The following is a 21,766-nucleotide window of genomic DNA, read 5'->3' as shown; positions in this document are numbered from 1 at the left end:
CTCCTGTATTAGTGGGTGAGCCGCCCGCTGCTCCTGTATTAGTGCGTGAGCCGCCCGCTGCTCCTGTATTAGTGGGTGAGCCGCCCGCTGCTCCTGTATTAGTGCGTGAGCCGCCCGCTGCTCCTGTATTAGTGGGTGAGCCGCCCGCTGCTCCTGTATTAGTGGGTGAGCCGCCCGCTGCTCCTGTATTAGTGCGTGAGCCGCCCGCTGCTCCTGTATTAGTGGGTGAGCCGCCCGCTGCTCCTGTATTAGTGGGTGAGCCGCCCGCTGCTCCTGTATTAGTGGGTGAGCCGCCCGCTGCTCCTGTATTAGTGGGTGAGCCGCCCGCTGCTCCTGTATTAGTGCGTGAGCCGCCCGCTGCTCCTGTATTAGTGGGTGAGCCGCCCGCTGCTCCTGTATTAGTGCGTGAGCCGCCCGCTGCTCCTGTATTAGTGGGTGAGCCGCCCGCTGCTCCTGTATTAGTGCGTGAGCCGCCCGCTGCTCCTGTATTAGTGCGTGAGCCGCCCGCTGCTCCTGTATTAGTGGGTGAGCCGCCCGCTGCTCCTGTATTAGTGGGTGAGCCGCCCGCTGCTCCTGTATTAGTGCGTGAGCCGCCCGCTGCTCCTGTATTAGTGCGTGAGCCGCCCGCTGCTCCTGTATTAGTGGGTGAGCCGCCCGCTGCTCCTGTATTAGTGCGTGAGCCGCCCGCTGCTCCTGTATTAGTGCGTGAGCCGCCCGCTGCTCCTGTATTAGTGGGTGAGCCGCCCGCTGCTCCTGTATTAGTGGGTGAGCCGGCCGCTGCTCCTGTATTAGTGGGTGAGCCGCCCGCTGCTCCTGTATTAGTGCGTGAGCCGCCCGCTGCTCCTGTATTAGTGCGTGAGCCGCCCGCTGCTCCTGTATTAGTGGGTGAGCCGCCCGCTGCTCCTGTATTAGTGGGTGAGCCGCCCGCTGCTCCTGTATTAGTGCGTGAGCCGCCCGCTGCTCCTGTATTAGTGCGTGAGCCGCCCGCTGCTCCTGTATTAGTGCGTGAGCCGCCCGCTGCTCCTGTATTAGTGCGTGAGCCGCCCGCTGCTCCTGTATTAGTGGGTGAGCCGCCCGCTGCTCCTGTATTAGTGGGTGAGCCGCCCGCTGCTCCTGTATTAGTGGGTGAGCCGCCCGCTGCTCCTGTATTAGTGCGTGAGCCGCCCGCTGCTCCTGTATTAGTGGGTGAGCCGCCTGCTGCTCCTGTATTAGTGCGTGAGCCGCCCGCTGCTCCTGTATTAGTGCGTGAGCCGCCCGCTGCTCCTGTATTAGTGGGTGAGCCGCCCGCAGCTCCTGTATTAGTGGGTGAGCCGCCTGCTGCTCCTGTATTAGTGGGTGAGCCGCCCGCTGCTCCTGTATTAGTGGGTGAGCCGCCCGCTGCTCCTGTATTAGTGGGTGAGCCGCCCGCTGCTCCTGTATTAGTGCGTGAGCCGCCCGCTGCTCCTGTATTAGTGCGTGAGCCGCCCGCTGCTCCTGTATTAGTGCGTGAGCCGCCCGCTGCTCCTGTATTAGTGCGTGAGCCGCCCGCTGCTCCTGTATTAGTGGGTGAGCCGCCCGCTGCTCCTGTATTAGTGCGTGAGCCGCCCGCTGCTCCTGTATTAGTGCGTGAGCCGCCCGCTGCTCCTGTATTAGTGCGTGAGCCGCCCGCTGCTCCTGTATTAGTGCGTGAGCCGCCCGCTGCTCCTGTATTAGTGCGTGAGCCGCCCGCTGCTCCTGTATTAGTGCGTGAGCCGCCCGCTGCTCCTGTATTAGTGCGTGAGCCGCCCGCTGCTCCTGTATTAGTGCGTGAGCCGCCCGCTGCTCCTGTATTAGTGGGTGAGCCGCCCGCTGCTCCTGTATTAGTGGGTGAGCCGCCCGCTGCTCCTGTATTAGTGGGTGAGCCGCCCGCTGCTCCTGTATTAGTGCGTGAGCCGCCCGCTGCTCCTGTATTAGTGGGTGAGCCGCCCGCTGCTCCTGTATTAGTGCGTGAGCCGCCCGCTGCTCCTGTATTAGTGCGTGAGCCGCCCGCTGCTCCTGTATTAGTGCGTGAGCCGCCCGCTGCTCCTGTATTAGTGCGTGAGCCGCCCGCTGCTCCTGTATTAGTGCGTGAGCCGCCCGCTGCTCCTGTATTAGTGCGTGAGCCGCCCGCTGCTCCTGTATTAGTGCGTGAGCCGCCAGCTGCTCCTGTATTAGTGCGTGAGCCGCCCGCTGCTCCTGTATTAGTGGGTGAGCCGCCCGCTGCTCCTGTATTAGTGCGTGAGCCGCCCGCTGCTCCTGTATTAGTGCGTGAGCCGCCCGCTGCTCCTGTATTAGTGGGTGAGCCGCCTGAAAGACCCCGGCCGCTGGTCACTCGCTGTATGTCTCTCCTCTCGTTGTGCATGTAGAGACTGGCCAAAGAAGTTCAGACCGCCTTAGCAAAGGCCAACAACATCGCCGAGGAAACCATCTCCGCCATGAAAACCGTCCGTAGTTTTGCCAACGAGGAGGCGGAGGTCGCCCTGTACAGAGAGAAGCTGCAGCGCGTCTACGCACTGTACAAGAAGGAAGCCATCGCCTACACATGCTACTCGTGGTCAACTGGCGTATGTAACTCTTTCCCAATACATTCTGCTGTGTCAGGGCTGGGCAACTCCAGCCCTCAAGGTCAGGTGTTAAGGATATCCCTGCTTCAGCACAGGTGGTTCATTCAGTCCCTGCTTCAGCACAGGTGGTTCAATCTGTCCCTGCCTCAGCACAGGTGGCTCAATCAGTGGCTCGGTCTTTTACTGATTGAGCCACCTGTGCTGAAGCAGGGATACACTTAAAACCTGACCTGTTGGTGGCTCTTTTTAGAACAGCCCACTGTTTAACCCCCGGTATATTGCTTGGCTCACACGAGCCTGTCCTGGAGGAGCCAATATGATATGACATTTGGTAGCTTTATATATCTTTTATATTTAAAACACAAGTAGCTAAGGTTTACAGAAGGCCCCCGTGTAACGCACTCAAAGCAACGCCTCTCGAAATGAATATATAACACTAATAAAAGAATGGCAGCGAGATACAAGGAAAGGGTAGCAGAGGTACTAATCTCCACTGGAGAGGACGGGACAAGGACGAACTGGGGGGACGTGGGGTACGCTGCTGCATGTGATGCTAGCCACCGATGGGGGACAGTGAGTGTCAAAAATATGTCACCATGTGAGGGATATATCACATGTCACCCCAGAATACACATTTTCCCAGTGAGGGTGAAGATTGGGGACGCCGCGGTGTTCACGCTGGATGTTCATGTAGTACAGTTTGATGTCTATAACCAAGCATGGGAAGCAATTACAAATAATTAAAACGCGTTGTCGCAGAAATGCTATTACCTGCAGCGTTATAACAGAGTGACTTCTAGTCTGTAGAGCAGCGTGTGTTGGCTGCGGTCACACCGAGGAAACCGAGCTTACATTCATAGTGTATTGATAAACACCAACCTATACGTGGGCAGGACCGGAGTATCGGACCTGTTGGGCGGACCACAACTGACGACCTCCCCGGGCAATCGTAAGGTAGATGCCAAATGATTCATATTGTTCCTATAGGCATAATGTAACCTATATACAGTGCATAAACATATCAGCTCGGTGGTTGGGTAGAGAGAATGATAATATATGTTGTTACTAGACGCTGAGTACATAGATGTTATGAATCATACATTCCACATAACATCAATCTTCTACTCAGCGCCTTGTGACAATATATATTATCATTCTCTCGACTCAGCCACCGAGCTGATATGTTTACTCACTGTATATAGGTTACATTATTCATGATATCAACTTGAAAGCGCATGTCCCAATTTTGCGTCACAAAAGACGTTTAGGACACTTGGTACATCAGGCCCCAGTATGTAGCTGATAAGTGAATAGAACAGTGTATTGGTGCATCACCATAAATAGTCCATGGATATTCAATTAGTTCCAATAGTAGATCCCAACTTCAGGACATAGAGTATATTCACATAACATCTCCGGGTGAAAGACTAGAGGCCTGGTGGTGCCCACGCGGGTACCCCAAAATAGGTCTCCTAATGAAGTGCATTCAACCCCGAGAAAGTCCTTTACGGACGAAACACCTTGAGAAAGTCCTTTACGGACGATGGGTGCGTTCCTCCCATTGTATTTTTATCTACTGACCAATAAAATAATATTTTTATAACTTATCCCCATTTGGTATGTGGTTATGGGGCAAGAGTCCCAAAAACAGTGCTCAATCTCGTTCAGAACTTCAGTAGATAATAAAAATCCTTATTAGGTTGTGGAGTCGGCCTATAACCATAACTAGGTATTGGACCCAGTGCTTAGTACTTGTGCTTGTGTTGCCGCACTGTTATCGGTCATCCAGTCTCAATGAAGGGAGACATACAATACTCACATATGGCTGTTCTCCTGTGCGTGCATCCACGCTCGGTGTGCAATATAACAGTAGGAAGGATCCGAAGATTCCAGCGGTGCACAGCTTGTAGAGATGAGAGACCAGCAAGGTGTGGATTAAAAATGAAATTTTATTGAAAAAACATATGGTATGGGGGACACACTCTGACGCGTTTCGGACCTGCGTGGTCCTTAATCATAGAGCTCTATGATCATTTTTAATCCACACCTTGCTGGTCTCTCATCTCTACAAGCTGTGCACTGCTGGAATCTTCGGATCCTTCCTACTGTTATCCCCATTTGGAGTTACCCTCATTTTTTGGCGCTACGCTAGCTGGAAGCTGCTGGGAATCGCTGCTGTGCTCCTCTTCATCTCTTGCTGTAGCTGATAAGTGAAGATTATGGGTTTATAATTCTGTGTTGTTACCTTCTAAATGAGTATATAGAAATGGAGTATGCACACCTTGCCAGGACTATACCCTCCGCCTTACCCTATAGAAAGAATGCTGCTGCTGCTGCAGCACAGATCCCAGCTGCTGTAACATGCAGTAGGAGGAAAGCTTCGGGCAGCCGGGCTGTGCCAACCGTCGTGTTTATTAAGCATAGTCAGCGTTCAGGGATCACTCGCATCGTCACCGGGAAATGCTGCTGAAGGTTTGAATGAAGACCCGAAACGTTTACTTTTTAATAAACGCTATGTTTGTGGGCTGCCACCTTCTAAATCAGGGGCGCTCAACTCCAGTCGTTAAGGCCCCCCCAACAGGTCAGGTTTTCAGGATATCCCTGCTTCAGCACAGGTGGCTCAACCAGGAACTGATTGAGCCACCTATGCTGAAACAGGGACTGATTGAGCCACCTGAACTAAAGCAGCGATATCCTGAAAACCTGACCTGTTAGGGGGTAAGGGGGCTGGAGTTGAGCACCCTTGCCCTAAAGGAAACGGCCCATGCAAAGTTGCAAAGTCCCGTTAGGATTTCTGAACTCTTTAGAAAAGGTTTTTTGTAGTCCTGCTGGTGTAACATGAACCTGTCTGTTCAGCACCGCACAGCCGGGACAATCCAGGGCAGGGAGGTGACATGATACATAGATAACCGCACGAAACATACAGACTGAACACTGGGAGAACGGAATCTCTGTCCGGAAGAGCGTACACTTAATATATATATATATATTCAGATAATTACAGCGCCTGTATTAGATACCCTGTAAGTGCACTCCCTCGCCTCCGGTCTCTGCAAGTCACAACGTTTCACTTAGATTGTAAGCTCCGCGGGGCAGAGATTTCCTTTCCTATATCCCCGTATTGTATTATCTCTTTGGTAAAGCGCGGTGCACACTGATTGCGCTATATAAATAACCCATATACATACATTGGGTTTATAGCGGATGATTGACAGGAGTAGATGTGTCATCATACAAGAAATCGGAATGATTCAGGGAACCGCTAATAAGCACTGAACCAACGCGAGACACGTTTCCCCCCTGTGTATTTAGGTTTCCCCCCTGTGTATTTAGGTTTCCCCCTCTGTATTTAGGTTCCCCCTCTGTATTTAGGTTCCCCCCCCTGTGTATTTAGGTTCCCCCCTGTGTATTTAGGTCCCCCCCCCTCTGTATTTAGGTTTCCCTGTGTATTTAGGTTCCCCCCCTGTGTATTTAGGTTCCCCCCCCTGTGTATTTAGGTTTCCCCCCCTGTGTATTTAGGTTTCCCCCCCTCTGTATTTATGTTCCCCCCCTCTGTATTTAGGTTTCCCCCTCACTGTGTATTTAGGTTCCCCCTGTGTATTTAGGTTCCCCCCGTGTATTTAGGTCCCCCCCCTCTGTATTTAGGTTCCCCCCCTCTGTATTTATGTTCCCCCCTCTGTATTTAGGTTCCCCCCCTCTGTATTTAGGTTCCCCCCCTCTGTATTTAGGTTCCCCCCCTCTATATTTAGGTTCCCCCCCTCTATATTTAGGTTCCCCCCCTCTGTATTTATGTTCCCCCCTCTGTATTTAGGTTCCCCCCCTCTGTATTTATGTTCCCCCCCTCTGTATTTAGGTTTCCCCCCTCTGTATTTAGGTTCCCCCCCCTCTGTATTTAGGTCCCCCCCCCCTCTGTATTTAGGTTCCCCCCTCTGTATTTATGTTTCCCCCCTCTGTATTTATGTTTCCCCCCTCTGTATTTAGGTTCCCCCCCTCTGTATTTAGGTTTCCCCTCTGTATTTATGTTCCCCCCCCTCTATATTTATGTTCCCCCCTCTGTATTTAGGTTCCCCCCCTCTGTATTTAGGTTTCCCCCCCTCTGTATTTAGGTTCCCCCCCTCTGTATTTATGTTCCCCCCCTCTGTATTTAGGTTTCCCCCCCCTCTGTATTTAGGTTCCCCCCCTCTGTATTTATGTCCCCCCCTCTGTATTTAGGTTCCCCCCCTCTGTATTTATGTTCCCCCCCTCTGTATTTAGGTTCCCCCCCTCTGTATTTATGTCCCCCCCCTCTGTATTTAGGTTCCCCAGGTGGTGCTACAGATCAGCATTCTGTACTATGGCGGTCACCTCGTTATCTCGGGACAAATGACCAGCGGGAACCTGATTTCGTTCGTTATCTACGAATTCCTTCTGGGCGACTGCATCGAGGTAAGAATTCCTTATCACAGGGGGGCTCAACTCCTGTCCCCAATACCCCCCACCCCCCACCCCCCAACAGGGCAGGTTCTGAGGATATCCCTGCTTCAGCACTGGTTGCTCAATCAGTCCCTGCTTCAGCACAGGGCGCTCGCTCAATCAGACCCTGCTTCAGCACAAGGAGCTCAATTTGTCACTGCTTCAGCACAGGGGGCTCAATCAGTCCATGTTTCAGCACAGGGGGCTCAATCAGTGGCTCAGCCATTGAGCCATCTGTGCTGAAGCTGGGATATTCTCACAACCTGACCTGTTGGGGGGGGGGGGCCTGGGTTAGCACATTAATGCTAGCTCAACGTAAGGTTACTGGAGTAGTTTGCTGCTGAGTTGCCTGAAAGTGTCTCCCGGTTATAGATTACCGGACGATAACTAACGGCAAATGACACGTCTTTCTCTTATTTCAGTCTATCGGCTCGGTGTACGGGGGGCTAATGCAGGGTGTGGGGGCAGCAGAAAAAGTCTTTGAGTTCATAGACCGCCAACCGAAAATTGTTAACGACGGCGCCCTTGCCCCCGATAATTTGGAGGGCAAAGTGGAGTTTAGGAATATTACATTTACATACCCCACCCGGCCGGCAGCACAGGTGTTACAGGTCAGTTAAACGGTGCAGCGGTCAATGGTTTTTATATGTTAGTCCAGGGGTGCTCAACACCTCCAACAGGTCAGGTTTTCAGGATATCCCTGCTGGAGCACAGGTGGCTCGATCAGTCCTTGCTTCAGCATAGGTGACTCAATAACTCCCTGCTTCAGCACAGGTGCCGCAGCCTTCAACTGAGCCACTGATTGAGCCACCTGTGCTGAAGCTGGGATAGCCTTAAAACCTGACCTGTTGGGGGGGGGGGGGTGTATTGAGGACTGGGGTTCAGCACTCCTGTGTTAGTCTCTTAAATACCTTAAAGTAGCATGTTATAATATATGGCAACAAGTATGTGATGATATTCTTTCAAATGATGAACTATCAATATTGGGTAATATTTATAATAAATCTCCTCTATCTATTATACATTCCTGGCCATTCCTTTACTAACTATTCTCACCCATTAATGCGCAGAGAGTTTCTTGAAGCGCATTTCAAATAGGTTTTTTATATTGTGGGAGAAAAATATTATATTGGGTTTTTTTTTAATATGCAGTTTGTGAGGGTCAGTCCTTCCTAGGATGGGACTGGCATGTTTAATAGGCGAGATGGAGCTGATTAATGTAACTAAAAATGTTTAAAAAATAAAATAAATGACAATGGTCCTAATGCAAAACATTCAATATCCTACTTTTATTTTGTATTTTTTAAATAAATCAGTTCAATAGTATTACTGCATTTTTTTTTATAACTGTCTGCAACTCTTAATTAAATTTTTAATGAGTTTTTATATAAAGAGCATCCTTTGGTTGCTATAGCAGGTTTAACACACCACCCCAGCAGTGCAAGATCTTTGGCAATAAATTATCACAAACAGGAAAGTGTTGCAGTGTTCCCAGCAGGAGACTGTGAATGAGTTGAAAGCTGTAACAATAGACAATGTTACTTTAGTAACATAAGGTTACATTGTAGCTGCTGTGTTACACTGACTGAAGGTGAACAGGATCTTTTTCGATCGATCACATGAGAATGTAGCGATCGGCAGCTTAGGTCATTTAGTTTTCATTAAAGGTAATTAACTCCAGTGTTTTGATGTCTGAAGCAGCATACCAAGTAATCCGCCACGTACATACACGAGGATAGGTTATCTGCAGGGTGAGCCTTTAAAAAGCTATTGGAAGACAATGTCTGCAAAAATAAGAATGAATCTGTTATATATCGTTCCATCGCTGGTCGCTATTATGTCTTATTTTAGTTTCCTGGTGTACTGTGTTCTTCCTGTATGTGGGAGTAATGTTATTTAGTATGTTCTGCTCCAATTATCCTAGAACAAATGTTCGCTGGCAGAATAATTCAGAGCGATGATACCGGTTGTAACTGGCGTTGTCAGCCTGGAGAAGGCTTACTTCCAGCATACAACATTAACCCTTTGTGGTCTGCAGTTACCTCTGGGGGTGACATTTGTTGTTATTATTTCTTTTATTTCAAGCAGCATCACAGCATTACCTTGTAATTTAAAACAAATGCAGACCTTCAATGTGTTTCTGTTTTTATATGTGTACTACAGAAGACAGGGGGGCCCAATGCTACATCAAATTGACAAAACATATATGGTAAAAAGTATAAAGTTTAAATACTTAAATAATTAAACCCTTTGGCCAAAGCGTCGTAAACCTGCATACCAAACGTCGAGGTATAACCGATAATGCAGGTCCTAACACTAAAACTGTGAACCCTTCCTTTTGGTTGTACCTCGACGTTCGGTATGCAGGCTTAACGACGCTTTGGCCAAAGGGTTTAACTAAATAACCAAGTAATTACTATTATTATTGAAGTATTTAAACTTTATACTCATTACCATATATGTTTTGTCAATTGGATGTAGCATTGGGCACCCCTGTCTTCTGTTGTATACATTTGCCACGCTGAGTAGCACTCATTTTGGCATAAATATATATTCGTGATGTGGTGGGTGTGGGAGTTTGAGCGTGCTGGGAATGTGTATCTCTTTACTATATATTTGTGAAAGCACTGTATGTTTGTCTGCATGGCCTGTGTCCCTAGCGGCAATCTCATTGGTCCCTTGGGCCGCCCGCCCCCGCACACCTCTCATTGGCCTCACACACTCACACCACCCCCTTGGCCCGCCCCCCACACCTCTCATTGGCCTGAGGCGGAGTGACGGGCCAAAGGTCCAAAAAATAAAAAATAAAAACACACACACACACCTCTCTGTCCTCTCCCCCATCCCGCCCATCACACTCACCTCCCCCCTCCCCGGTGCTCCACTCACCTCCGCTCACCTCCCTCCCGCTCCACTCACCTCCCTCCCGGCGGGGGCACACGCGGCCACCTAAGAGGCGCCTGGAAGCCGCTCCACTCACCTCCCTCCCGCTACACTCCCTCCCACTCCACTCACCTCCCGCTCCACTCACCTCCCTCCCACTCCACTCCCTCCCGCTCCACTCCCTCCCCGGCGGGGGCACACGCGGCCACCTAATAGGCGCCCAGAAGCCGCTCCATTCCCTCCCCGCTCCACTCACACTCCCTCCCGCTCCACTCCCTCCCCGGCGGGGGACTGGCGGGGGGACACGCGGCCACCTAAGACGCGCCCGGAAGCCGCTCCACTCCCTCCCGCACTCACCTCCCTCCCACTCCACTCCCTCCCGATCCACTCCCTCCCCGGCGGGGGGACACGCGGCCACCTAAGAGGCGCCCGGAAGCCGCTCCACTCCCTCCCGCTCCACTCCCTCCCGCACTCACCTCCCTCCCGCACTCACCTCCCTCCCGCCCTCACCTCCCTCCCCGGCGGGGGGACACGCGGCACCTAAGATGGCGGTCCCAGAAGGACCCCCTTCCTCCCTCGCGGACTAACTAAGATGGCGGCGCACGGAAGGAGAGGTGAAGTGTGTGTGTGTGTGTCTCACTGTGTGTGTGTGTCTCACTGTGTGTGTGTGTGTGTGTGTGTGTGTGTGTCCACTGTGTGTGTGTCTCACTGTGTGTGTGTGTGTGTGTCACAGTGTGTGTGTGTGTGTGTCTCACTGTGTGTGTGTGTCTCACTGTGTGTGTGTGTCACTGTGTGTGTGTCTCTCACTGTGTGTGTGTCTCTCACTGTGTGTGTGTGTGTCTCACTGTGTGTGTGTGTGTGTGTGTGTGACACTGTGTGTGACACTGTGTGTGTCACTGTGTGTGTCTCTCACTGTGTGTGTGTCTCACTGTGTGTGTGTGTGTGTCACTGTGTGTGTGTGTGTCACTGTGTGTCTCTCACTGTGTGTGTGTCTCTCACTGTGTGTGTGTGTCACTGTGTGTCTGGTGGTCACATGGGGGGCAGGAGGGGAGAGAGAGGGGGGAGCGGAGAAACATACAGGGGGAGTGGAGAGGAGAGACCCGGAAATTTTAACCAACCCACCCCCCTCCTGTCCACTCTCCCCCCCCCCCCTCCTCCTCCCGCCCGCTCCCCCCCTCCTCCTCTCCGCCCGCTCCCCCCTCCTCCTCTTGTCTGCTCCCCCCCCCCTCCTCCTCCCGTCCGCTCCCCCCCTCCTCCTCCCGTCCGCTCCCCCCCTCCTCCTCCCGTCTGCTCCCCCCCTCCTCCTCCCGTCCGCTCCCCCCCCTCCTCCTCCCGTCCGCTCCCCCCCCTCCTCTTCCCGTCCGCTCCCCCCCCTCCTCTTCCCATCCGCTCCCCCCCCCCCCCTCCTCCCGTCCGCTCCCCCCCCCTCCTCTTCCCGTCCGCTCCCCCCCCCCCCTCCTCCGTCCGCTCTCCCCCCCTCCTCCTCCCGTCCGCTCCCCCCCCCCTCCTCCTCCCGTCCGCTCTCCTCCCCCCTCCTCCTCCCGTCCGCTCTCCCCTCCTCCTCCCGTCCGCTCTCCCCCCTCCTCCTCCCGTCCGCTCTTCCCCCCCCCCCTCCTCCTCCCCCCCCTCCTCCCCCCGTCCGCTCTCCCCCCCCTCCTCCCTCCCGTCCGCTCTCCCCCCTCCTCCTCCCGTCCGCTCTCCCCCCCTCCTCCTCCCGTCCGCTCTCCCCCCCCTCCTCCTCCCGTCCGCTCTCCCCCCCCTCCCGTCCGCTCTCCCCCCCCTCCCGTCCGCTCTCCCCCCCCTCCCGTCCGCTCTCCCCCCCCCTCCCGTCCGCTCTCCCCCCCCCTCCCGTCCGCTCTCCCCCCCCCCTCCCGTCCGCTCTCCCCCCCTCCCGTCGCTCTCCCCCCCCCTCCTCCCGTCCGCTCCCCCCCCTCCTCCCGTCCGCTCTCCCCCCCTCCTCCCGTCCGCTCTCCCCCCTCCTCCTCCGTCCGCTCTCCCCCCCCATCTCCTCCCGTCCGCTCTCCCCCCCCCTCCTCCCGTCCGCTCTCCCCCCCTCCTCCTCCCGTCCGCTCTCCCCCCCTCCTCCTCCCGTCCGCTCTCCCCCCCCCCGTCCGCTCTCCCCCCCTCCGCTCTCCCCCCCCTCCGCTCTCCCCCCCCTCCTCCCTCCGCTCTCCCCCCCCCCTCCTCCCCTCCGCTCTCCCCCCCTCCTCCCCTCCGCTCTCCCCCCCCCTCCTCCGCTCTCCCCCTCCTCCGCTCTCCCCCTCCCCTCCCCCCCCCTCTCCCCCCCTCCTCCCCTCCGCTCTCCCCCCCTCCTCCCTCCCCCCCTCCTCCCCTCCGCTCTCCCCCCCTCCGCTCTCCCCCCCTCCGCTCTCCCCCCCTCCGCTCTCCCCCCCTTCTTCCCTTCCGCTCTCCCCCCTTCTTCCCTTCCGCTCTCCCCCCTCCCTCCCCTCCGCTCTCCCCCCCCTCCTCCCTCCGCTCTCCCCCCCCTCCTCCCCTCCGCTCTCCCCCCCTCCTCCCCTCCGCTCTCCCCCCCTCCGCTCTCCCCCCCCTCCTCCCCTCCGCTCTCCCCCCCCCTCCTCCCTCCGCTCTCCCCCCCTCCGCTCTCCCCCCCCCTCCTCCCCCGGCTCTCCCCCCCCCTCCTCCCCTCCGCTCTCCCCACCCCTCCCCTCCCCCTCCTCCGCTCTCCCCCTCCGCTCTCCCCCCCCTCCTCCCCTCCGCTCTCCCCCCCCTCCTCCCCCTCCGCTCTCCCCCCCTCCTCCCCTCCGCTCTCCCCCCTCCTCCCCTCCGCTCTCCCCCCCTCCTCCCCTCCGCTCTCCCCCCTCCCCCCCTCCGCTCTCCCCCCGCCCCCCTCCGCTCTCCCCCCGCCCCTCCCCTCCGCCTTCCTCCCCCCGCCCCCCCCTCCGCCCCCCCCTCCGCTCTCTGTCCGCCCTCCCCTCCGCCCTCCCGTCCGCCCTCCCCTCCGCCCTCCCGTCCGCTCTCCCCCTCCTCCTAGCGGGAAATTTAACTCACGGGCAACGCCGGGTCTCTCAGCTAGTGTGTTTATATGTGTACTACCAGAACCAAAGATTTCTCTGTTTCAGTCCTGTACACGACTCATAAGAGAAACCAATTAGCCATCAAGAAAACGGCCTAAAAAGGAATTAGATTTACCTTTTGCCTTTTAATTAAGGCTGACTCATTTCTCAAGAAATGCTTCTGTATAAGCTCGTCAGACCCTTTTATATTGTTTTTCAACAATTGTGTTACTGTGTGTGTCTGAAATAACTTGGCATTACTAAACCAGCCTCATTACACTAGTGGCAAACTCCAGTCCTCAAGGGCCACCAACAGGTCGGGTTTTCAGGATATCCCTGCTTCATCTCAGTCACTACTGATTGAGCCACCTGTGCTGAAGCAGAGATATCCTTAATACCTGACCTGTTGGTGGCCCTTGAGGACTGGAGTTTCCCTCCCCCTGTACTGTTGTAACCACGCTCTCCGTTGCCTGTTTTTCATTAGAGATACATTGTAACACAATAGTGGTGTTGTGTGACGGGATAATAAGAAGTGATCTCCACCCATGCTGTCTTCCTCCAGGACGTGTCCTTCACGCTCTGTCCGGGTAAAGTCACCGCACTTGTGGGTCCATCAGGCAGCGGCAAAAGCTCCTGCGTGAATATTTTGGAAAATTTCTACCTGGTACAAGATGGGGAAGTTCTGCTGGACGGGAAGCCTATCACGCTGTATGAGCACAAGTACCTTCACACCAAGGTATGTCCCCGACGCATGTACTTACCTCCAGCGTCAGTAGACCGTCAGTGCAGCGGCACTGAGGCCAAGGGATGATTGCAGATAGACTAATACCATCGCCATGTGTCGGCGGTTACACTGGGAAGAGCAAAACAGTGTGAATGGCAGGGTCATGGGTTGGAGTCATACCACTCACCCAGGGCCCTTCATCCTATTCATTTTCCTGTATGGGGACATTTTATTTGGATGAATAAGTAAAGGTATAGAGAATCTACTGGATAACATGACACACACACACCTCCCCACGCCCCACAACTTGCCCCAAATACACACACAGTTTGTGTTCTTACTGTCTTTAGTAGTTCAGCATTATGTCCGATGCAGGACTACAACTCCCATCATTCCATGCTGTGGTGAAGCAGGGAGGCTCTTCCAGGGATTGTTTCACATATGCAAGAACGATACAGGAGCCGCCAGGGAACGACGGGGCCTTCCAGTCTTTCGAGTCAGTATTAAACTCAGTATTGCCCACCTGGCGCCTCTCTGTCACCGCGACACTGGAGTCTGGCTTCCCGAGTTTCCCTTGTGAAGGACGATACAGGATCATGGCTGGGCAGGAGGCGGTGGGATTACAACGAAAGGATTGCACCATGATGACACTGTAGCAGTGCATTCAGGACTAGTATTCAATATGTCCTACCCCAGAGGAATAGTCTCATCTATTCTGGCCCCTCCAGCTGTGAAAGGGTTAATTTAACAAGTTCAAAGGCAGAAAGGCAGCGGGGTGCTCGTGTATGTGAAGAAAAAAAGAGAGTGTCTTTCCTGAGGTTTACATATCCCTGGGAGGAATTCCCTGGGAGGAATATGCACAGTAAAACTCAGTAAAGACACTTATTTTCTTCAGATACATGAGTGTCTCGCCACCTTTCTGCTGTTGAATCTGTTCCAAAACCGGATCTACTGCAGGATATTACCCTCGACAGTATTCCGTGCACCACTTTTATCCGTTCCGGTAGTAGAAGTGCGAGCACTTCTAAATCTTCCTCGAAGTTTGCTTAACATGTACCCTAGATATGGTTTTAGCCACTGAAGTTTGTTATGTGTCGGTGTCATTACTCCTGCTGACGAAGGGGTTAACCCAGGGGTGGGGGCAACTCCAGTCCTCAAGGGCCAGCAACAGGTCAGGTTTTCTAGATATCCCTACTTCAGCACAGGTAGTGCAGTTGTTGACTGAGCCACATGTGCTGACGCAGGGATAGCCTTAAAACCTGACCTGTTGGTGGCTCTTGAGGGCTGGAGTGGCTCACCCCTGGGTTAACCCCTGAAACGCTCAGTTTTACTTCTGCATCAATAAATTCACGCAAATGTCCACCTGACTGCAGCATGATTTGATCCGTGTGCGATGGGGGGGGGGGGGGGGGGGGCGGGCATTCTCCTCTGATTGTTCACTCTTTGGTGTCTGTTTCGTTTCCTTTTGGTTGTTGTGGCAGGTCTCCATGGTCAGCCAAGAGCCAGTGTTATTCGCCCGTTCCATTCAGGATAACGTGGCGTACGGCCTGAATTCCGTACCCCTGGAGCCAGTGGTAAATGCATGTGTCAGAGCCAGCGCGCACGCCTTTATCATGGAGCTACAGGATGGGTATAACACAGGTATTTGGCTATGATCACGACTTCATCTTCATCTAATTGATTCATCGCCACACTGTTATCGTTAGCCCCAGAGGAATGAACATGGAAGCGTCTTTCTCATCCTAGTGGAAATGTATGGTAGGTGCTGATACCTTTCAATGGGCCAACATGAGAGTTCTTCAGAAAAGCAATTAAAGCGCAGCGAGCTTTCAAATCCTTACAGTTCAAATTAATTATTCATGGGAACGGGTTTCGTCCTCCGACCTTAGGCCTCGGCCATGTTACTTGCTTGCTGGCGGAGGCGCACTCCCGCTCAGCACTGAGCCCCTACAGCCGCAATTAGAGCGGCTTTAGTAGGGGCTCGCCTACGCTTCCGTCACGTGAGCGGTTCGCCCAATGAGGGCGAATCAGCTCCGTGATGTCACTGGCCCGCCCCCTGAGCCTCAGCGTGCCTCTGCGCGCCAGCGGGGAGCCTGGCCGAGGCCTTATTGTACTGCGAAGCATTATAAAAAGAATTATACAAATATTGTGTACACATGAAAAACAGACGCGCCTGGAAAGCTCAGCACATTATAAGTGCAGCTATGAGGCCCGGTCATTACAAGGTGTCAGAACATACAGGATATTTACATAAATCCAGGGACCAAAGTGACCACATCATCTTCCCATTCCAGAAACCGGAGAGAAAGGAGCCCAGTTGTCCGGGGGTCAGAAGCAGAGAGTGGCTATTGCCCGAGCTTTAATCCGAAACCCTCGCGTGCTGATATTGGATGAAGCCACCAGTGCATTGGATGCAGGAAGTGAGCATGCGGTAAGTACACAAAGGAAAGGCGGATAACAGTCATTTGGCAAATGGCTTTTGAAAAGTAACTTCACGTAGAGACGCAGAATATGGCAGCAGATAAGGAGGCCCGCCTCCTCTGCCCATCTTCCAATCCCACTAAACTGATATCCTCATAAAGGGCTCTGTTCAATATGATGACAAGCTACTTCTCCGTGTCAGGGAAGATCTGAGCTCCAGTCATCTAAGTGGAGCTCAGAACTTCCCGAGCGTGGGAAAATCGGCTTCGCAGCATATTAAATAAGGGTTAAAGAATGAAGAATTTATTTTCAGAAATCAAGAAAGAAAAGGCAACACTATGTATGGTTTGCAACAAACAAACGGACTTGCACTGATCACCGTCAAAATGAACGGAAACCCCCTATAACACTAATATATCATAATTGTGTTGGTGCTCCTCTAAGGCAGGGGTGCGCAAACTTTTTCCCGTGCACCCCCCTGCCGGCTCTCCTTCCCTGCTCGCGCCCCCTCCCCCCCCCCTCCTCCTTACCTTGGCTCTGGCGTTCTGACGTCACGTTGCCATGGCAACGCGGCATCATGTGACCCAACGGTCGCCAGAAGCCGTCTGAGCCAAGCTAAGGGAAGTTACAGAAGCCTTCGCCGCTCCCCTGGCATTTCATTTAAATGCCTCGGGAAGAGCGTGGGGCCTCTGTAAGCGCCGCGCACCCCACCCCCAGTTTGCGCACCCCTGTTCTAAGGTACATATGCAAACTACAAACCAAACCAAAAAAAATGTCCCACATACGTGATGTAAGTAGAAGCCTTAATAACCCGTGCAGGCTGTTGTAATAGATTTTCATTAGAACGCACTAATATAGGCGTGCTGCTTCATTCTTATATTACTATTAGCGTACGATTAATCTTGAGTATAGACGTAGGATGATGTAACTGGCTGCTGCTGCTGCTGCTGCTATATACGTTGAGCTGAGTTTTTAATTGTTTTTATTGTGATTGGCTACGGATTGTTTCGCTTTTTTTGTGCTGTGCTATATCATAAATGATTGATTTATATTTTGAGATACTCCCTGCGTGCCCTCGATTTATTAAGGTTTTCTGGTTACATCACTTGTGTGTGACACTTTTGTTTTGGTTTGTAGTTTTGTACAGTGTATGGTTTATCAACATTTTATTTAATCAATCATCCACAAACCCTGTGATCCATCCCTATCCCCTTTCTCGTGTCTTTCCCCTCTCCCAATGTTCCCCCACGTTACTAGGTGAACATTACAGGGTGCAGAAATGTTTGCAAAGTGTATCTCCCCTATCACCTTTAGGTTGAGATTATACAGCCTACGATTGCCTTCGCGGACGCGCTTTTGCGTGCCAACCTCGAATTGACTAATGCCTATGAGGCCGCTCCGTGTGCGGCGCCCGACGGAGCATGCTGGCGCGACCGCACTTTGAAGAGACATTTTTTTGTCTTTTCAAACGCTGCCGTGTGACGTCAGCGTCACTTGAGCCAATGAGGGCGAACCAGCTTCGTGACGCATCCACCACGCCTCCTGATCGCCTCCCCAATCTCCTGCAGCCATATTCACAGATTGCTGGGCGTGCGGGAGGCGATGCACGTGGTCGCGAGCGGGCGCGCAGGCTGCATAATCTCAGCCAAACAGCGCGCTCACGTTTGGGCATTTCTGTCTTTTTAGCATCAAGGTTTCAAGACACTTTTCTTTGATTTCGTCGCCCTTGATACATGGATGTAAACATACAAATCCGTTTCCCTGGTTCTTTTTTTGTATGTAGACAAACATGAATCGAGTTGCTTCGAATGTAAGAAACCAAGACGGAATAAGGTTTCACTCACTGTGTTCTTCTAAAGAATTACGGTATGGGGTTAGTGAAGTGAAAGGGTTAATATGTAGGCCTGCCCCTGACCCACCTGTCATTATGTCATCATGTATAAGTAATGTAGATTTCAGCAGTGCAATGTGTAGCTTGTTCAGATGCTTTACTTCTACACAGAACCTATATACATTCAATACGGGTTGTGATAACTTTTAGTGGACTAACATTTTTCACGAATAAAGTTATAATGTACAGAGCTTTAGAAGACCTCATAGGTCTCTTCTTCACGAGTACCGTCAACTTGAAGAATAAACCTATGAGGTTTTAAAAGCGGTGTACAATATACTGTATTCTATGTTGGTTCAATAAAAGGTTTCAAAACCTACAACAAATGTACCCTCTCCAGGACTGATATGGCCACTACAACTATGAACTAGAGACAGTACCTAAAACTGGTTCTGCATGTATGTTATTCTGAAAGTTATATAATGGAATGTGCTTTATATTCTTTAGAAAACTATCAGTTGTTAAGCTCGTAAGCGCAGCTAATTGTGAGTCAGTATGAGGGACTGGTGCTTAAACAAAGACATGAACTCAACACATGAGTAACCATTAGTGATTCATCCCTAACAGATCCAGCAAGCAATGAATAGCGATCCACAGAACCTTACAGTGCTAATTATAGCACACAGGCTGAGTACTGTGCAGAATGCACACAACATCATTGTTCTAGACAAGGGCAGAGTGGTGCAGCAGGGAACGCACAAAACGCTAATGGAAGAAGGAGGACTTTATTCCCAACTCGTTCAGCTGCAACTCGCCGGCATAGAACCTGCCTTGGAACAAAAGGCTCATACGCGGCCACCAAACGCAGCTGACTCCACCGTCTCCGGGACAGAGTCTTGCAGAAGTGGATCGGCTGTGGAGCTACGATTATAATCCACCGTGAAAATGGCGGCGCTCAGCCATGACATGATGACATAACTGCTGGTAGGGAGGATGACGCTTATACAGCCACAAAGATACCGGTCCTATTTTCCGAGGTTTATTGGAGATGCAAAGAAAGTAAAAACATTCCTGTACTCCACATTGTGTATTGTTTAGCAGAGCTTCTTGGTAGCATAACTGGGGTAGTTTTGCAATCAAGTTTATCCAGGAACAAAATTCCTTTGTTTTCAATTACATTTTGTTCTTTGATAAGCCCGGTGTAATTTTGTTTTTTTGCAGCCGGGAGCCTTTGATAAATTGCCTCTCTGTTATTTTACACTGGTTGTAATATAATAGCTTTTCAAGTGTAGGCCCTCAGGCAAAACTCCTCTCATCCCAGTAACAAACATCAAGGGATTTTGCCGTTTTTTGTACTGTTTGATTATGACACACAGGTAAAATTAAGACAATAGTGCAATTACTCCAGCGATGCCATGATGAGAAAAAAACAGTTCAAAGTATTTTTGGAAATGATGTATAGGGAATTCAGCAAGTAAATCGTGTCTCCCAAACAAAGAAATACTAGACAGTTTCACAATAAAATCTCCTAACAATGGCAACCAAAGCTCCTTCCATGAAGCCAAAAGCCATGCAACTGTACCAAGCATTAACTGACTGGGAACAGAATTGGTGTCTCTTTGCCTCGCAGGCTTGTATGCAAATTGTAAATGGCACTGAAATAATAGGACCATGTAAAGCAGTCTCAGGGGGGAGTTACTAGAAATACTGAAGCACTTTTTAACACTTTCATTGCAGGTTTGCACAGGCTAAGCGTACGCATGGCAGTCAGTTGCTACCCTTCCTGACAGTGAATGGGGTTATCGTTTATTTACCTTTCGCCATGTGGAAGATTTTCTGGATTGCATTTTATTCTAACGTTTTACATTGTTTGTGGTGTTTATTTGTGTTTTGTAAACTTGGTTGTGAGAGAAGTTAATAAAATGATAACCTTCACTGCGATGTTGAACCAAGCTAATAACCCCACTGTTTCCTCAAGGAGCCCGTTCAATATGGTCCAAAGCCATTTTCCTCTTGCTTGGGAAGATGGAAGATCCATTCAATTGAATGTTCTATCATTCTTCTTGGGCAAGGGGGGGGGGAGGGAGAAAGCATATTGAATATGAGATTATTACGATTATTTTCTTACGCTGTGTCTAACATACACTGCTGCTGTAAATAAAGAATTCAACCCCACAGGGATTACTTTCCAAAAGCTATGTTAAATGAGTCACACTCCCACCCTCGAATATATCCAGTCTTGTGCATTTAAGTGAAGATGGTTAACTCTTGTAGGTATATCTTTATTTATATAGCGCCATTTATGTACATAGCGCTTCACAGCAGTAATAAACGTGACATAAATAATATAACACATCATGGGAATAAGCGCCTGAGACATAAAGGTAACATTAGGAAGAGGAGTCCCTGCTCCGAGGAGCTTACAATCTAATTGGTAGGTAGGAAGAACGTACAGAGGCAGTAGGAGGGCGTTCTGGGAAGTGCGTCTGCAGGGGGCCAAGGTTTATGTATGAGGTGTATAGTGTTAGCCACGGAGCTACTCATATGCTTTGTTAAGCAGGTGGGTCTTAAAGGTGGAGAGAGAGGGTGCTAGTCGGTATTGAGGGGAAGGGCATTCCAGAGGTGTGGGGCAGTAAGTGAGAAAGGTTTAAGGCGGGAGAGGGCTTTAGATACAAAGGGGGTAGAGAGAAGACATCCTTGAGCGGAACGCAAGAGCCGGGATGGTGCATAGTGAGAAATTAGGGCTGAGATGTAAGGAGGGGCAGAGCAGTATAAAGCATTAAAAGGGAACAGTGTAGCCTGATTTAAATGAAATAAAAATATGAACTGTCTATCCACTCGGGCAAAGGGGAACTGTTTCTTTTATGGAAAGGCTTCAAAAGTTGTATATATAATATACTAGCTGATATACCCGGCGTTGCCCGGGTGTGGAAGGGCAGGGGGCATGGAGTGGAAGGGCAGGGAGGGGGGGGGCAAAGGGCAGGGAGGGGGGGGGCAAGGGGCTGGGGCAAAGGGCAGGGAGGGGGGTGCAAAGGGCAGGGAGGGGGGGCAAAGGGCAGGGAGGGGGGGGGCAAAGGGCAGGGAGGGGGGGGACAAAGGGCAGGGGGAGGGAGGGCAGAGGGGGCAAAGGGCAGGGGGAGGGAGGGCAGAGGGGGCAAAGGGCAGGGTGAGTCTTGGACGCGTTAAATAACCCATTCCCCTGCGTTTCCTCACCTTGCACACGGCCGCGCTTCTCTTCCTCCGGGTACCGGCCGCCGTCCTCCTCCACCTCGGGCTCCTCAGCGGAGAGGCTGAGACGCTCCGGTGAGGAGGTGCTGTGCCTTTCGCGGGGAGAGGCGGAGACAGCCGGAGAAGCGCCCTGTGTGAGGGGAGAGACGCACAGTGCGTGCTCTGTGTGTGTGTGTGGGGGGGGGAGATGAGCGAGAGCGCCGGGTGAGAGAGTGGCCTATGTGTGGTGAGAGCCGTGGGGAGGTGAGAGTCCCCTGATGTGTCCCGGGCGCTCGCTCCGTTCCCCCGCTGACTGTAACGGCGCGGGAGTGGGGTGAAAGCGCGGGAAACAGGGAGACACGGGGAGAGGAGGAGCGCGCGGCTCACGATGACTTGGATTTCAGGCTGATGTTCGGGGAGGAAGAGGCGGAGCCTCCGGGACCGGCGGGTAAGAGACCGGGAGATGTGCTGCTAACACTGCTGCTAATGTATGTAACACCCCCCCCCCCTACCGTGTGTGTGTCTGTGTGTCTGTGTGTCCTTTGGCCCGTCACTCCGCCTCAGGCCAATGAGAGGTGTGCGGGGGCGGGCGGGCCAAGGGACCAATGAGATTTCCCGTAGGGACACAGGACATCCAGACAGGCATACAGTGCTTTCACTAATATAGTATAAG

The 21,766-nt window shown here is 52.2% G+C and overlaps 1 protein-coding gene across 6 annotated transcripts in view; it reads left to right on the top strand.

Moving 5' to 3' along the window:
- Positions 1-19,821, top strand: part of ABCB9 (ATP binding cassette subfamily B member 9) — a 40,706-nt gene extending 20,885 nt beyond the window's left edge. For 3 of the 6 annotated variants that reach the window (XM_075568292.1, XM_075568290.1, XM_075568291.1), the window contains exons 7-13: positions 2,364-2,561; positions 6,858-6,986; positions 7,436-7,624; positions 13,473-13,646; positions 15,116-15,275; positions 15,929-16,065; positions 18,514-19,821. In XM_075568292.1, coding sequence (XP_075424407.1) covers positions 2,364-2,561; positions 6,858-6,986; positions 7,436-7,624; positions 13,473-13,646; positions 15,116-15,275; positions 15,929-16,065; positions 18,514-18,819 — 1,293 coding nt within the window. In that variant the 3' untranslated portion in view covers positions 18,820-19,821. The remainder of the gene's footprint in view (positions 1-2,363; positions 2,562-6,857; positions 6,987-7,435; positions 7,625-13,472; positions 13,647-15,115; positions 15,276-15,928; positions 16,066-18,513) is intronic. The other 3 variants (XR_012787718.1, XM_075568295.1, XM_075568293.1) reach the window with 3 other exon arrangements.
- The last annotated feature ends 1,945 nt before the right edge of the window (positions 19,822-21,766 follow it).

Source organism: Ascaphus truei, chromosome 13 (assembly GCF_040206685.1).
Source record: "Ascaphus truei isolate aAscTru1 chromosome 13, aAscTru1.hap1, whole genome shotgun sequence".
Lineage (NCBI taxonomy): Eukaryota > Metazoa > Chordata > Amphibia > Anura > Ascaphidae > Ascaphus > Ascaphus truei.
Note: the sequence above shows the minus strand (reverse complement) of the source record. Positions and strands in the feature narration are given on the sequence as shown.